The sequence below is a fragment of the Choloepus didactylus genome, chromosome 2 (genome assembly GCF_015220235.1).
Source record: "Choloepus didactylus isolate mChoDid1 chromosome 2, mChoDid1.pri, whole genome shotgun sequence".
In the NCBI taxonomy this organism is placed as follows: domain Eukaryota; kingdom Metazoa; phylum Chordata; class Mammalia; order Pilosa; family Megalonychidae; genus Choloepus; species Choloepus didactylus.
The window spans coordinates 47,540,691-47,558,222 of NC_051308.1; the positions used below are offsets into that span (position 1 = coordinate 47,540,691).

The following is a 17,532-nucleotide window of genomic DNA, read 5'->3' on the forward strand; positions in this document are numbered from 1 at the left end:
ATGGATGTAGTCAAGTGATCCTAGACAGAGAACATTCCAGAAACAGGGAATGTTTCTGCAAAGGCCCTTAAGCAAGTACAAACTTAGTGTTGTTCAAAGAACCAGAGATGACTTATATTAATAAGATTTCTTAAACCAGAGTAAAAAGTTAAGATTTTATTTTAAATACTATGGAAAATCCTTGGCAAGTTCAAAGCAGGGCAATGGCATGATCTGATCTGTGTTTTATCTCAAGAAAATCTGGCAGTACAGATTTGTATTAAAAGCTAGGACTCAGGAATCAGACAGACTTGAGTGTCAGTGCTGACACTAAATAGCTGTCTGACCTTGGGAAAATAATTTCATCCCTCCAAGTATCAGTTTCCTCACCTATAAAATGGGGAGATTAATAGTTCCTAGCTTACAATGTTAAATCAAATGACATAATGCATGTAAAGCACTTAGCCTAACTCTTAATGGCTGCTTAATAATGTTGAATATTATTGTTAATGATCATTTCATAATCTAGGATGAAGAGGCATACTTTGGAGTCATGAACAAGTGCAGAGCTACTGGAGTCAAGGAAGGGCTACAGAGAAGGTAGGAAGAGGCCCAGAGGTGTTCTGAGTGTTTGAGAAAATGGTTCCATTCATTATCCATAAAATAGATAATCCACAGACATGGAGTTGACAGTATTTCAGTCATGCTCCACGAAGAATTAATCTTGACTATAATTTTGTACATGTAATATACTTTAAGAAAACAGCTCATATCCAAACATACAGTAGAAGCAACCAACTAATATATCAGCCATAAATTATTTTAGATACATAATATCTATAGTTCAAGCTATCCTATTTACTTTTAGAGAAAAGAAATAAAGTAATAAGCATGTGGAGTTAGACATTTTATTTATTTTAAATAAATCTTACTGTGATCTTGAAACAAATATTAGGCTTGAAGTAGGAGTAACATTCTTTTGTTACATTGCTACATGTAATAATAATAAGCTGGTGAAGTTTTAACTAGATTTCCCTTAATAAGAATGAGCATTCAATATAATGTAAATAATGTCACAGGACCCCATATGCATAATTTAAATTACAATAAAATAATGCCTGCAGTTAAAAAAAAATTCTACCTAGTAATGCTAAAGGAATGCTAGTGGAATTTGAACTTATGGTTTGAGGAAAGACTCCATAAAAGAGACTTAGTAAATTAAGCCATCCTTTTATAATGGATCTCATAAGCCATGATTTGTTTTGTACTGTGTTTCGGTTAAAAATTGGTAAAGGGACTCAGTAGTGCTATGAAATTTTTATTACCAGAACATTTATTCAGCAGCCATTTATAAGTGTCCCTTACTTACAAGTCACTGTGTTGACGGCTAATACATAAAATTAAACAGGGCTGGCTGTCCACAATGACTTCAGTCAAAATGGAAACAAATCTCCCAGAATCCAATAACTGCCTTTTGCAAATATGCCAGTGACAAAATAAAACCTACCGGTCTCATTCGTCATTGTCAACTTTTCTATAATATTTGGCATCTAAGGCCCAACACAGTTACTTATTTTACAGATAATTTTCAAAAAAGAATACACGGCACTTACTCTAAACTGGTTTTGAAAGTACTGTCCTCAGAAAGAAGTTTAAAACCCTTTTTAATCCAAGACTGCCACATACCTTATGACTACTCATTTCCTCTACCTCATTTGTTCACCAAATGCCTCCTGGGCGTCCATCCGTATTCCTAGCTCACACGGCCTAGGACGTTTTCTTGTCCTTTAAGGACCCGATTTTCACCTATAACCTCAGTCTTTACCTGATTGCCTAACACGGCGGTGGCACAAGCTGTGGACACCTCCTTGGGCCCGAACCAAACTGAGGCGATGCGGGAGGGTAACCCCAGGATGAAAACCTGGGCCACGGAGCACAGACACTGGCCCAGCATGGTGACCCAGAAGAGATGCTGCTGCACGCTGCCGCACTTGACCCAGGCGCCCAGGCAGTTGAGGCCGGAGCCCAGCAAGGCGGTGAGCCGCAGGCCTCTGGTGTCCAGCAGCCAGGTGGCCGGGAAGATGAGGGGCACGTAGGCCAGCATGTACACCATGGACAGCCAGTCGATGTTCAAGGAGGAGACGCCGTAGAAGTCCTCGAAGACGTTGCTGATGATGCTGTACTGGATCCACTGAAAGGCGTTCACCAGCGAGTACAGGCTGAAGATCAGGAGCACCAAAAAGCGCCGCGGGGACAGCGCCGTCCGGGGAACTGCGGGACGCTCGGCCTCAGGGGTCTCCTCCCCGGGATCTGAGGGCAGCAGCCGGGCCTGGGTCTCCTCCTCCGGGGCCAGCAGAGTCTGCGGCCCGCTCACGGCTCCCGAGGAGGTCACGGAGCTTTCCCGGGGGGCCCCTTTCAGAGCCAGGCAGCCGGCTTTGGACCCGTCCTGCGGCTGTGAGCTCACTCTCCCGATGGGCGCGTCCCCTAGCACCGGCAGGTATCCGTTCGCGTGCAGAAGCCCGGGCGCCGCCGCTGCCCCTTCCTCATCTTCCGGCCGCGCCATGTCCCTGGGCCTCCGGAGACACCCCGCGTCCCCACTCTCCTTCCCAGCCCTGCACCTCCCGACTGGCGCAAGCCCAGGCCTCGAGGCCCTCCCTGAGCCTCACCCCTAACCCGTTCCTGCGCCTCCTTCCCAGTCCCGGTGAAGCCGGTGTACGGCGCGAAGCGAAGTAGACGAATCCGAGTCCGCGCGCAAAGCCTTCCTCCCCAAGATCGGCGCGGGCCACCCACTCCAGGCCCCGCCCAGAGAGCGCAGATCCCGGGCGGCTCGCCCGCCAATCAGCGGGCGCCCTCGACCGGCACGGCAGCCAATCCGGGGAGCTTTCGTGAGGGACTGGGTGGGCGCGCGTTCCCCGGATGGCCCCGAGGATAGCGGCAGTAGCCTTCTCGCCGAAGTTGGGGTGTGCGCGTCTCCCGCACGTGGGGCGGCTGGCGGCGGGGAAATGCGGGAGTGCGGGTGAGAGGGCAGACAAAGAGGCAGGCATCACCATCACTACCAGGGGGTGCTACCAAAGGACCCATCCGTCTTAGACGCAGGCGAAGGATGAATTAGGCCTTTCGCCCGGAAAGTAGCTGCCCGGCAAGTCGGACCCTTCCTTCAGAGCAGACAAAACCACGTTTTATAAGTTCGTGCTGTCTTCGCAGAGGAAATAACGCCAGAAAGTCTTCCAATGCAAATACAGAAAGGGATTTCGTGAGAAATCTGCCCTTGTGAAGTTGAAATTCCCCTACCCCCACACCGCTGCCTTGAGTGAGGCCAGGTCGCTCTACATTCTCCTTTCATCCAACAACTGTAGTTAATGTTTACTGGATACGCCTATACATTGGGTTCAGTGGGTTCCAGGTAGGAAATTCGCTTTGCACGTTACGTGCCATACACAGTCGCGGGCTGTAGGGAACTGTACACGTACCTCCTTGCCGGTCTTCCTGGACTGAATAAAAAGTCAGCCTCACTGCTCTTGGGAAACAATTTGAAAAAGAGACCCAAATATTTATTATTAAAGTGAAAGTGGGACTAGGGGTATAGATAGGAATTTTCACTATGGAATTAATCTTAAAAAGCCCTGCTATTTAGTGCCCTAAATCCCAGTACCCCTTCCTTTTATTGTTTATTTTAGTATTATTTTGGTCATGTATAAGATATATCAGCCACCTCTCAGATGAAAAGCTGCATAGTCCTAAATTTCAAGGAATAAGTATATTATGATACTGTCTTCCTTGGCCATCCTCTGTAAATTGCCACATGCACCCCTTTCCCTAAATATCCCTATTCTCTGCTTTTCCTTCTTAGCACGTATCACCATCTAAAATGTGTTATATTTTTCTTATTTTTTTCTGGTTATTTTCACCCTCCCCACTAGATTGTAAATTCCATGAAGGCAAGGCTGAGTGTTTTGTTGCTTTTCGCTACTCCCTTATTCACAGCACCAAGAACCATACCTGGAACAAGGTAGGTGTTTAATAAACATTTAATGAATAAATGAAGCTAATGAGTGTTGGATTACTAATGAATATTTTAAATAATGACATGCTTTATAAATTTATTTTCTTGTTTTTAAGAATCTTGTAAACTTCCCCCACAAAGGTGATTTTCTAATATTGATTTGGACATTATTTTAGATTGCTGAGAGATGTTCTTTAAATGAACCAAGAAATGATTAAATGTGGAAACTAAAGGATGTCCGTCTTAAGAAGTTTATTTTATTGATATCTGAAAAATGAATGAATCAAATTGCTTAATATTCAGTACAGCTTCTTATTAGTCAATATCTAGAGGAATTTTTGAGTGCCTGCATGTACTATGGAGCCTTCAATATAGTACACAAATAGCTGTTCAGAGGGGAATCCAATGGGTAGAATTTTAAAGGGACCAATTTGTGCTTGTCCTGGTGCTAGGTCCTTTCCAGATGTTCACAGTAAACATTTAGGTACCTGCAGACTTCCCACGCACTTCTTGAAATTTGAAACTGGGAAAATACATTAGATCTGACTTCCCCATTGTTCTAGAGAGGTTTGGAGATAATCTGCCAGATCTGAAAGATAACTTTCCTCTCTGAATGACAGCTTCCTGAGAATCTACTCCTTTAGAGACCACATTCTTTCTGGCAGTTTAGGCTCTACCTCTGTTTAGAGATAATTTGCATTTCCTATGTGTCCTTAGCAAGAAAACTTGAGTAGGAGTCCCCTGAACTTCCTGGAGAGCCAGTCAGCTTCTAATTTCCCTCCACATTTTTACCAGCTGGTGCCTGTCCTTCTCTCATCCAGCTATCATAGGCCTTCCCTGCACATGACAAAGCTCTACATCTGACATCACCACCATCTACATGGAGTGTCCACCGAAGGGGGTCCAGAGGAGTGGGGAAGAGCATCAGATCTAGAGTCAGGCTGCCTGGGATTGAATCCCAGCTTCAGTAGTCACTAGCTGTGTAAGCTTGGGTAAGTACATACTTCAAGGGGTTGAATGAGGATTAAATAAGTGAACAATGCCTGGTACATGGTAGGCATTCTTTAGTTATGGCAGTAATAAGGCAGTAATGGTTAAGGGTATATAGGTCCTGGAACCAGATGGCCTGGGTTCAAATGCTAGTTCTTTCATGTTTTGATGGTTTGAAGCTATTCTGTACCCCAGAAAAGATCATGTCCTTAAAGCTAATCCATTCCTGTGGGTGTGGACCCATTATAAGTAGGATCTTTTGGTTAGTAGGATCTTTTTTTTGTTTTAATTTATTAACATTTATTCACACACCATACAATCATCCAAAATATACCATCAATTGATCACATTACCATCATATAGTTGTTCATTCATTACCCCGATCTATTTTTTTAACATTTTCCTTGTACCAGAAAAGGTGATAACAAGAATGAAAAAATAATAGTGAAAAAGGAACACCCAAATCATGCAGGCCACCCCACTCCCACCCCCACCCCACCCCCAGTTAGTAGGATCTTAACTTGAGATGTGACCCACCTCATTCAGGGTGGGTCTTAATCCTATGACTGGAGTCCTTTATAAGAGGATAAAAGACAGAGAGAAGAGACAGAAAAAAGCCCAGGAGAGAAGCTTAGAGAGAAGGACACACAGAAGCTAAGACAGACAGAAGATAAAAGAGAGAAACAGGGAGAAGCTTGGAGAGGAAGCCACTGAACCGGAAGCCGGAAATAATGAAATCCGGAAGAGAAGGACTAGCAGATACTGCCGTGTGCCTTCCCATATGACAGAGGAGTCCCAGATCACCAGCAGCCTTTCTTCAGGTAGAAGGTATCATCCTTATGATGCCTTGATTTGGACATTTTCACAGCTTCGGAGTTGTAAACTTGTAAATTAATAAATCCCCATTATAAAAGCCAACCCATTTCTGGTATATTGCATTTCATCAGCTTTAGCAAACTAAAAAACACTTGCTAGCTGCATGACCTTAGACTAGTGACTCTGTGCTTTGGTTTCTCAACTGTGAAATGAGGACAATATTCTTCATGTTATTGTTGTGAGAAGTAACTGGTTAACAAATGTAAAGCACTTAAACAGTGCCTAACCTATAGTAATATACTTAGTAAAAATTACCTATAGTTATTTTCATCAACTCCTATTTTTGTATTCTCAAAGCCATTCTTTGTGTTATCTTAGGTTTGGCCCCATCTTATATTTTTAAGCCAGCTTGAATTGTCCTGGAGTTATTCCAAGCTCTTTTGGACTGAATTTATGATTGTAGACCCTGGAGCTGGGACACTCTCAGGTTGCCCCTAAAGGGGCAGCACAGAGTGGTATACCCTAACTACTCTTGGCCTAACAAGAGGCAGATTTCTTGTCATTACAGGTGTTCAACAGTTGAATGCACCACTGTGTGACATACATAGACAACAGTTAGATGACATCTTTGTCAGACCAGGTATGTTGTGGCTGGGATTCCTGAATTTCATGTAAGATCCTTTTCAGTGTTAAGTAAAATAAATAAATAAGTTATTTCCAATGAAGGGATTATACAACATTCATATGCCTATTTTAACAAAGCTCAATAAAGTAAAAGGATGGAGTACAAAAAGGGGGAAACATAGCAGTATTTCTTTGCAGTATGATTCTAATCTCTTAACTTTGCCTCCTGCTCTCATGAGGCTCAGTAGTAGACACTTATTAACCAGTTTAGGTATGAGTCATGGTTTATATCATTTGATGGATGTATAATATAACATGAACCTTAATCTCTGTCAAAGAGGACACTACTGGGAGCATCACTTGGCTGGGAATCAAGATAAGCGTAAGCCACATTATCGCTGTAGAATGCCAAGTGTGGAAGAAATTTGAAAAAGGAACAGTTCAGCAATATGAGAGCTGAACGGCATCCAGGAGCCAAGGTCCAAGATGCTATTAGGAGTGATGTGGCTGTTCCGGAGCAAAGGTTTCCCACAGTCTAAAAGCTTCAGAGGGTAAGATGCAAACCAGAACAGTGCTACCAGATGTACAATCCATGGTGTTTCATGGGGAGAAAGGAAGTTTCCATCAATCTTGCCTTCATTTCATACCCACATTACCACACTCAGTCCACCTGAGATGCTGAGGCTGTGCTGTTCTACGATTTGAAAAGATTAAGTTGGGATGGAGGGGTGGAGCAAGCTGTAAATCAGAATCCTCCCATGTGTGTTTTTTTTTGTATAAACGTGCTATACAGCAGCAGGCAGAGCCTCCTGTCCTAAAACATATACAAGAATTTGCCAAGGCAGGTCCTACCTTTCCTGTCTGCCTTAAAATTCACCTACTGAGTGATTTAGGTATAAGCAATGTCAAATCACAACTGGATTGTTAGTTATATATAACTAATATAACAAGATACATAATATCTTGTTTCTACTCCTTTTGACATGAATTAATTCATCAGATTAGCTAGTTGACATCTTAGCCTTAAAGGTGGTGAGATTCAGAATGCCAGATTTAGAGAAGAGGAAGCAAGATAGCCAGCTTTTCTGGTTCATATATTCACTCCCGATGCTCCCCAACCCCAGCCACTGTCATATGAACTTTGTTTTGTTTGTTAATATCAAGAGAGGCTTTTACGCTGGGAGGTGGGTAGGGTGGGGAGTGGTACCTGTGTTTAAATCACTTTGAATTATTAACATTGTTAAATTTAAATCTTTTATTTTAACAAGCTCTTTAATTTAATATACAGATTTTGTTATTTATAAATTAAGTAAGTAAATACTTGATTAATATTAAATTAACTTACAAATCTCACTAATTTCAAATCCCTCTAAACATTTTAACATACCTACATTTATATTCCTTTGGTCATTCTGAAATATAGCATCTGATTTTCTGAAGCTCTCCTGACACCTAATAAGACATGCTTACAAACGGTGGTATGCTGGAGGCAGCCTGCTCAGATTTGTGCGATTATGGGAGAACAGATTGAGTGCATCTCTTCCCAACTTCACCTTCAGTGACATTCATTGATAACATGGAATTAGCCATGGTGGGAGTATTTACACCATGGAAATCGGCAAATGCTGTATTTACCAGTATATCACTGCTACAAATCTAACAAAATAAATCATGTAAAGCGCTTAAACCACTACTTACTACTTAGTAAGTCAAAGCTTTTAGATTAAAACATATTTTTTCTTAAAGCAGTTTATTTGAGTACAACCAATGACTTTTAGTGTATGTACAAAATTGTGCATACCTCACCACAATTTTAGACATTTTCATTACTCCAAAAAGAAAAACCCTAAACCCCTTAGGATTCACCTGTCAATCCCTCTGACCCTACCTAACCACTAATCTATTTCTGTCTCTATAGATTTATTTATATTTATATTTTACATAAATGGGATCATATAATATATAGTATTTGGGGTCTGGTTTCTTTCACTTAGCATAATGTTTTTGTGTTTCTTTAAATTATTATTTTAATTAGAGAAGTTGTAGGTTTACAGAGAAGTTCTTTAATAAATACAGCATTCTCATATACATCCCCATTGTTCATTTTGCATTAATGTGGTACCTATGTTACAGTTGATGAAAGAATATTGAAATAGTACTATTAACTATAGTCCATAGTTTGCATTAGGTGTATTTGTTTCCCATATACCACCCTATTAATAACACCTTGTATTAGTGCCATACATTTATTATTGTTCATGAAGGAACATTCTTATACTTGTACCCTTAACGCCAGTCCATCATCCACAACAGGATTCACAGTGTTATACATCCCATGTTTTATCTTCTAACTTTCATTCTCTAACATACATGACCCAAAACTTCCCCTTTCAACCACATTCACATTTATAATTCAACACTGTTAATTGTGCACATTACTGTCACCCCCATCCATTTACAAACCTTTACAATCAACCTTAATAGAAATTCTGTGCAAATTAAGCATTAGCTTCCCATTCTATCCCCTGGTAACCTATATTCAAGATTCTAACTCTATGAGTTTACTTATTATAATTAATTTGTATCTGAAAGAACATATAATATTTGTCCTTTTCTGTCTGGTTTATTTTGTATAGCATAATGTCCTCAAGATTCATCCATGTTTTCAAATGCATCAGGACTTCATTCCTTTTTTACAGCTGAATAATATTCCATTGTATTTATGTACCACATTTTGTTTATCTGTTCATCAGCTTATGGACACTTGTGTTGCTTCCATCTTTGGCAGTTGTGAATAATGCTGCTATGAACATCAGTGTGAAATATCATTTTGAGTACCTGCTTTGAATTCTTCTAGTTATATACCTGTAGTGGGGTTGCTGGGTCATATAGTAACTCTGTATTTAGCTTCCTGAGAAACTGCCAAACTGTCTTCCACAGTGTACCTTCCCACCAGCAATGAATTGAGTGTTCCTATTTCTACACATCCCCTTCAACACTTGTAGTTTTCTGTTTTTTTAATAGTAGCCATTCTAGTGGGTATGAAATGATATCTCATTGTAGTTTTGATTTGTATTTCCCTAATAACTAGTGATGTTGCACATTTTTTCATGTCCTTTTTAGGCATTTGTATTTCCTCTTTGTAGAAATGTCTATTCAAGCCTTTTGCCCATTTTTAAATTGTTTTTTTTTTTTTTTTTTTTTTTGTCTTTTTATTGTTGAGTTGTAGGATTTCCTTCCTACAGAAATTCAGAATATATTCTGGATATTAAACCCTTATTGGATATGTGGTTTCCAAATATTTTCTCCCATTGAGTAGGTTTTCTTTTCACTTTTCATGACAAAGTTCTCTGATACACAAAAGCTTTTAATTTTGAGGAGATCTCATTTATCTATTTTTTCTTTTGTTGTTTGTGTCATGGGTGTAAAGTCTAAGAAACCATTGTCTGCCACAAGATATTGAAGATGTTTCCCTACATTTTCATTTTCTTCTATGAGTTTTATAGTCCTGGTTCTTATATTTAATCTTTGATCTATTTTGAGTTAATTTTTGTATATGGTGTGGGGTCTTCTTTCATTCTTTTGCATAAGGACATCCAGTTCTCCCAGCACCATTTGTTTGAAGAGGCTATTATTTCGCAATTGAGTGGACTTGGCAGTCTTGTCAAACATCAATTGGCTAGAGGTGTGGATCTATTTCTGAACTCTCAATTCGATTGCATTATCAATGTCTCTATCCTTATACCAGTACCATGCTATTTTGACAACTGTAGCTTTGTAGTATGCTTTAAAGTCAGGATGTATGAGTCCTCCAACTTCATTCTTCTTTTTCAGAATGTTTATGGCTATTCAGGGCCCCTTACCCTTCCAAATAAGTTTGGTAATTAGCTTTTCCATTTCTTCAAATTAGGCTGTTGGAATTTTGATTGGGATTGCACTGAATCTGTAAATTTATTTTTGTTAGATTGACATTTTAATGATATTTAGTCTTCTGATCCATGAACTCGGAATGCCCTTCCATTTATTTGGTCTTTGATTTCTTTTAGCAGTGTTTTTTAGTTTTCTGTGGACAAGTCCTTTACATGCTTGGCTAAATTTTTTGCTAGATATTTGATTCTTTCAGTTGCTATTGTAAATAGAAATTTTTTTGATTTCCTCTTCAGAGTGCTCACTACTAGTGTATAGAAACACTACTGAATTTTGCACATTGATCTTTTATCCCACCACTTTGCTGAACTCGTTTATTGTCTCTAGTAGCTTTGTTGTAGGATTCCAGGACTTTCTATATGTAAAGTCATGTCATATGCAAATAGGGAAAATTTTGCTTCTTCCTTTCCAATTTGGATGCCTTTTATTTCTTTTTCTTGCCTAACTGCTCTGGCTAGAACCTCTAACTCATTGTTGAATAACAGTGGTGGCAGTGGGCATCCTTGTTTTGTTCCTGATCTTAGAGGGAAAGCTTTCAGTCTTTCACCAATGAGTATGATGTTAGCTGTTGGTTTTCATACATGCCCTTTATCATGTTGCAGAAGTTTCTGTCTATTCCTATTTTTCAAAGTATTTTTATCAAGAAGGTGCTGGATTTTTTCAGATGCCTTTTTTGCCTCGAGATAATCGTGGTTTTCCCTTTCATTTTGTTAATGTGGTGTATTACATTACTTGATGTTCTTGTTTTGAACCATCCTTGCCTACCTAGGATAAAACCCACTTGATCGTGGTGTATAATTCTTTTAATGTCCTATTGGATTCAATTTGCAAGTATTTTTTTGTTGCAGATTTTTGCATCTATGTTCATAATGGAGATTGGTCTGTAATATTCTTTTCTTGTAGTATCTTTATCCGGCTTTGGTATTAGGGTGATTTTGGCCTCACAGAATGAGTTAGATAGTGTTCCCTATTCTTCAGTTTTTTAGAAGAGTTTGAGCAGGATTGGTATTCTTCTTGGAATGATTGGTAGAATTCAGCTGTGAAGCCATCTGGTGCTGACTTATCTTTGTTGGGAGGTTTTTAATTTTTTTTTTTATTTTTAAAATTCAGTTTTATTGAGATATATTCACATACCATACAGTCATCCATGGTGTACAATCAGCTGTTCACAGTACCATCCTCTGGTTGTGCATTCATCACCCCAATCTATTCTTGAACATTTTCCCTGCATCAGAAAGAATCAGAATCAGAATAAAAAATAAAAATAAAAAACATGCAAATCCCCCCCATCCCACCTTATTTTTCATTTAGTTTTTGTCCCCATTTTTCTACTTATCCATCCATACACTGGATAAAGGGAGTGTGATTCACAGAGTTTTCACAATCACTGTCACCACTTGTAAACTACATTGTTATACAATCATATTCAAGGGCCCAGGCTACTGGGTTGGAGTTTGGTAGTTTCAGGTACTTGCTACTAGCTATTCCAATACATTAAAACCTATAAAGTGTTATCTATATAGTGCATAGGAATGTCCACCAGAGTGACCTCTTGACTCCATTTGAAATCTCTAAGCCACTGAAACTTTATTTTGTTTCATTTTGCAACCCCCCTTTGGTCAAGAAAATGTTCTCAATCTCATGCTGTCAGGACAGATTCATCCCTGGGAGTCATATCCTGCATTGCCAGGGAGATTTATACCCTTGGGAGTCAGTTCCCACATAGGAGGGAAGGCAGCGAGATCACCCACCAAGGTGGCTTAGTTAGAGAGAGAGGCCGCATCTGAGCAACAAAGAGACAGTCAGGGGGAGACTGTTAGGCACAGTTATAAGCAGGTTTAGCCTCTCCTTGCGGCAACAAGCTTCATAGGGGCCAGCCCCAAGACAGCGGGGTTCAGCACATCAAGCCATCAGTCCCGAACGTTTGTGAGAACATCAGCAACAATCCAGGTGAAGAAGTCCAACACCTCTGCATTCTCCCCCAGCTCTTCGGGGGGCCCCGAATATACATTTTTATTCTCCAACCAAATTACTTTAGGATGTGTTGCTATTTCATTCTAATCTATACAGACCTACCATAGCTCACTTCTTATTCAAAGTTCCAAGTAATTATACTGTTTGAACAAACTAACTGTAGAAGTTATATTGTTTAGAAAATATGGATCCTACACCAAATAAACATCTCTTCCGTTGGTCTCCAATGGAAGTTGAAGTTTGAACACAGTCAGCTTAAAACTTTACCCTTTGGCCTGATTTGCTCTAGTCTTAACCAGATCTGCTTTATTCATATCTCTGATTGAAGTCTGGGCTCTATTTCAGCTTTTTTTTTTAACAGTTGCTGTATGCACTAATACTGATATTCTGTCTGCCGAGCTCTAGTTCTGAGTTTCAGGTGTAACACAGATACCCAATGTTCCAGAGACCAATCAGATTATACATTAAGGAATCAACATCTCAGAGTTTAGAGATAGCCATTAAAATTCAGGAATAGATTTGACTGCTGTAAGAGCTTACAATCTAGGGGCCATTACAATAATCATTTCCCTGTTAGGCTGTGCTCTAAGATTCAATTCTGAATTTACACATTATAATTAGTCCGTATGGTGAGGCATTATAGCGTTTGCCTTGGTTTCTGGCGTACTTCACTCAACATGCTGTCTGCAGGATCCATTCACCTCGTTGCATGTCTCACAGCTTCAGTCCTTCTCGTAGCTGCACAATATTCCATTGTATGCATACACCACAGTTCACCATTCTGTTCCTCATTGTACCCTTAGGCCGCCTCCATCCGTTGCAAATCATGAATACTGCCTCCATAAACACCAGTGTGCGAGTGTCCATTTATGTCTCTGCTCTCAGATCTTCCAAATGCATACCCCATAATGAGGTTGTAGGACCTTATGGCCTCACATACTTAGCTTCTTTTGTAGCCACCACAGTGACCTCCAGAAAGGCTACACCATCCTGCCTCCTCATCAACAGTACATAGGTACATCCCTGTCTTGATGTTTTCAGCAGTACTTTTGCATCTATTTATATTTTTCCTACAATCTTATAGAGATATATTCACATACAAACATCCACAGTGTACAATCAGTTGTTCACAACATCATCACATAATTGCACATTTATCACAAGAGTCAGCTCTTGAACATATTGATTATTATGAAAACATATTTTTTGGTGTGTAATAAAAAATATAATAAAAATAAAAATAAGAATGTCATATAATACAATATAATGGTAAGGACAGAAAACAACACCACTACCAAGAATCTGTTGGGAGGTTTTTGATGACTGATTCAATCTCTTTATTTGTAACTGGTCTGTTAAGGTCTTCTGTTTCTTCTAGAGTCAGTTGTTTGTGTGTTACTAGGAATTTGTCCTTTTCGTCTAAGTTGTTCATAATATCTTCTTATGATCCTTTTTTATTTCTGTGGGGTCAGTAGTAATGTTCCCCATCTCATTTTTTATTTTAGTTATTTGCATGTGTCTCTTTTTTTCTTTTTCAGTCTACCTAAATGTTTGTCAATTTTATTGATCTTCTTGAAGCACCAACTTTTGGTTTTGTTTATTCTCTCTGTTCTTTTTTTATTTTTTTAATTCTCAATTTCATTTATTTCTGCTCTGATCTTTGTTACTTCTTTGTTTCTGATTGCTTTGGGATTAGTTTGCTGTTATTTTTCTAGTTCCTCAAGGTGTGCAATTGGGTCTTTGATTTTAGCTCCTTCTTCTTTTTTAATGTAAATATTTGGGGTATAAATTTCCCTCTCAGCACTGCCTTTGCTGCATCCCATAAGCTTTGATATGTTGTGTTCTCATTTTCATTCATCTCGAGATACTTAATAATTTTCCTTGCAATTTCTTCTTTGACCTACTGATTGTTTAATAGTGTGTTGTTTAATTTCCTTCCATATGTTTGTGAATTTTCCATTTCCCTGCCTATTATTGATTTCCACCTTCATTCCATTATATTCAAGGAAGTGCTTTGTATAATTCCAATCTTTTAAAATTTATTGACACTTGTTTTGTGACCCAGCACATGGTGTATTCTGGAGCATGAGCCATGCACACTTGAGAAAAATTTATATCATGCTGTTTGGGAATAATATTCTAAATATGTCCTTTAAGCCACATTCATTTATCATATTATTAAGTTCTCTGGTTCCTTTTTGATCTTCTGTCTAGATGTTCTATCTACTGATATGAGTAGTATATTGAAGTTTCCAATTATAATTGTAGAGTTGACTATTTCTCCCTTCAGTTTTGCCAGTGTCTGCCTCCTGTATTTTGGGGCACCATGTTTCACTGAACAAACATTTATGACTATTTCTTCTTGGTGAAATCCCCCTTTAATTAATATATAGTCATTCTTTGACTCTTGTAAGAGTTTTGCATTAAAGTCTATTTTGACTGATATTAGTATAGCTACCTCAGCTCTTTTTCAGTTACTATTTGCAGGGAATATCTTTTTTCAGCCTTTCACTTTCAACCTATTTGTGTCTTTGGGTCTAAGGTAAGTCTCTTGTAAGCAGCATATAGCTGGATCATGCTTTTTTATCCTCTCTGCTGATCTGAATCTTTTGATTGGGGAGTTTAATTAACATTCAACATTATTACTGTAAAGGCAGTACTTTTATCAGCCATTTTATCCTTTGTTTTTATATGTCATATATTGTTTGTCTCTCTTTTTACCCTTTTAGTTACCCTTACTGATAATTTTCATTTCTTCACACTACTCCAAGCCACTCTTTCCTGTTTTTTTTTTTCCTTTCAGCCTGCAGAACTCTCTTTGGAATTTCTTGTAGAGCAGATCTCTGATTGACAGCCTCTCTCAGTTTCTCTTTATCTGGGAATTTTAACTCTCCCTCATTTTGAAGGACATTTTTTGCCAGATAAAGAATTTTTGCCTGGTAGACTTTCTCATTAAGTACCTAAATATATAATACCAGTGCCTTCTTACATCCATGGTTTTCTGCTGAGAAATTGAAACTTAGACTTATTGTGGGATCCCTTGTATTTGACAAATCACTTTTCTCTTCTGCTTTCAGAATTCTCTATCTATGGCATTGACTTTCTGATTAGTATGTGTCTCACAGTAGGTCTACTAGGATTTATTCTGTTTGGGGACATTGCACTTCTTGGATAAATATATTTGTCTTTCATAGAAGTTTGGAAATTTTCAGCCACTATTTTCTCAATATTCCTTCTTCTGCCCCTTTTCCCTTATCTTCTTCCTTCAGGGACATCCATGACATCTATGTCTGTGTGCTTCATGTTGTCAGTAAATCCCTGAGACCTTGCTCCATTTTTTCCATTCTTTTCTCTGTCTTTTCTTCTCTGTGTAAGGTTTCAATTTTCCTGTCTTCTAATTCTCTGATTCTGTCTTCTCCGTATTCAAATCTGCTATTATTTGCCTGTAGTGTATTTTTAACCTCTTGTCTTGTTCTTTTTGTCCCTACAATTTCTGTTATGCTTCTTTTTTTATTTTCAAATTCTTGTTATGCACAGGATATGACTCCCAGGGATGAGCCTGGACCCAGCATCATGGGATTGAGAACATCTTGACCAAAAGGGGAATGTGAAATGAAACAAAATAAGTTTCAGTGGCTGAGAGATTGCAAATGGAGTCGAGCTGTCACTCTGGTGGGCATTCTTAGGCACTACATAGATATCCCTTTCTAGGTTCTACTGTATTGGAATCGCTAGAAGGATATACCTGAAACTATCAAACTGCAACCCAGTGGCCTTGACTCTTGAAGATGATTCTATATCTATGTAGCTTACAAGGGGTGACAGTGTGATTGTGAAAAACTTGTGGCTCAGATTCCATTTATTCAGTGTATGGATGGAGAGTAGAAAAATGGGGACAAACTAAATGAAAAATAGAGTGGGATGGGGGGGATGATTTGAGTGTTCCTTTTATTTTTTATTCTTATTTTTATTCTTTTTGGTGTAAGGAAAATGCTCAAAAATAGATTGGGGTGATGAATGCACAACTATATGATGGTACTGTGAACAGTTAATTGTACACCATGGATGATTGTATGGTATGTGAATATATCTCAATAAAACTGAATTAAAAAAATTCTTGTTATGGTCACACAGTGTTTTCTTAATATCCTTTATCTCTTTAGCCATATTTTCCTTAATTTCCTTGAATTGATTTTAGGAGACTTGCTTGAACATCTTTGAATAGTTGTTCCAATTTTGTTTCTTCTCTGAAGTTTTAATTTATTCCTTTATTCCTTTGGGTCATATTTTCCTGCTTCTTAATATGGCTTGTACTTTTTGCCAATGTCTGGCCATCAGTCATCTTGATGTGTTTACTCTGAACATCAGTGTCTTCCTCTTGCTTAGGATTTTATTGTTGATTGGCTTTGTGTTAAGGCTCTTCTTTGACACTTGGTTTAATTTATCATAGACCTTTAGAATAGCCTGTGTTTAAACGAATCAGATTTTTTCAACTCTTCTTCATCTGAATCTTGCCCTGTGTTTGTGGTACAATTTTAAGATTGTAGTTTTTTTGCAGTTGTTTCACCTCTAAGAGAAAGCTCCCTTTCCTCTATCCCTTACCTAGGAATTTTGTTCTGTTTATTTTTGTTTAGCTTCTATAGTTTTTTTTTTTTTTTTTCTTTTTACACTCCATTCACTGTCTCTAGCTCCTTTTGCCTAGAGGACAGATTCTGGGAGGAGGGATGCTTTCCCAGGTCAGTATTTCCCAGTCAAAACAGTGCTATGGACACACAAAGAGGGTGCAGACTGGTTCCAACATGCCCAGGGCAGGGGATCAGGAAGGAAGCCAGAAGCCTCTTTGAAGGCTCCCCAAGGCTTTGCTTTCCAGATCTGCCCAGCAAATGCAGCCCTTCAGCTAATTCTTCCCTGCAACCCTGTGTAGGCCCTGCGTCTTTCAATCTCCACCACATCATCAAGGCAATGCTTTCTTCCTGAAGACCAGCTGCCAGCAATCCTTGGCTCCTCAGTGCCATAGCTAAGGTCATGGCAGCATCTGCTTCTCTCTCTTGCTAGAGCTCCTAGAGACCTCTTCCTCTTCTGACCTTGATAGAACTTTAGTGCCCCACCACCACCATGTAACTAAACACATTAAATTCTATTTTAAATTCAGTTTTCACTAGTTTAAATTCAATTTTACCTAGTTGGCCACCATAGAACATGTCTAGTACCATGTCCTA

General features: G+C 39.0%; 2 protein-coding genes across 3 annotated transcripts in view; one reads left to right on the plus strand and one right to left on the minus strand.

The window, feature by feature from the left end:
* Positions 1-2,733, minus strand: part of FLVCR1 (FLVCR heme transporter 1) — a 61,148-nt gene extending 58,415 nt beyond the window's left edge. The window contains exon 1 of the mRNA XM_037824202.1: positions 1,805-2,733. Coding sequence (XP_037680130.1) covers positions 1,805-2,542 — 738 coding nt within the window. The 5' untranslated portion in view covers positions 2,543-2,733. The remainder of the gene's footprint in view (positions 1-1,804) is intronic.
* A 331-nt stretch (positions 2,734-3,064) lies between these two features.
* The window catches only part of SPATA45 (spermatogenesis associated 45), a 44,698-nt gene continuing 30,230 nt past the window's right edge, over positions 3,065-17,532 (plus strand). Inside the window, exons 1-3 of one of the 2 annotated variants that reach the window (XR_005213092.1) lie at positions 3,065-3,382; positions 3,900-3,988; positions 4,804-4,981. The gene's annotated coding sequence lies outside the window, so the exon portion shown is untranslated. Of the gene's footprint in view, positions 3,383-3,899; positions 3,989-4,803; positions 4,982-6,356; positions 6,429-17,532 lie in introns of those variants that run through there. The other variant, XM_037811631.1, reaches the window with a different exon arrangement.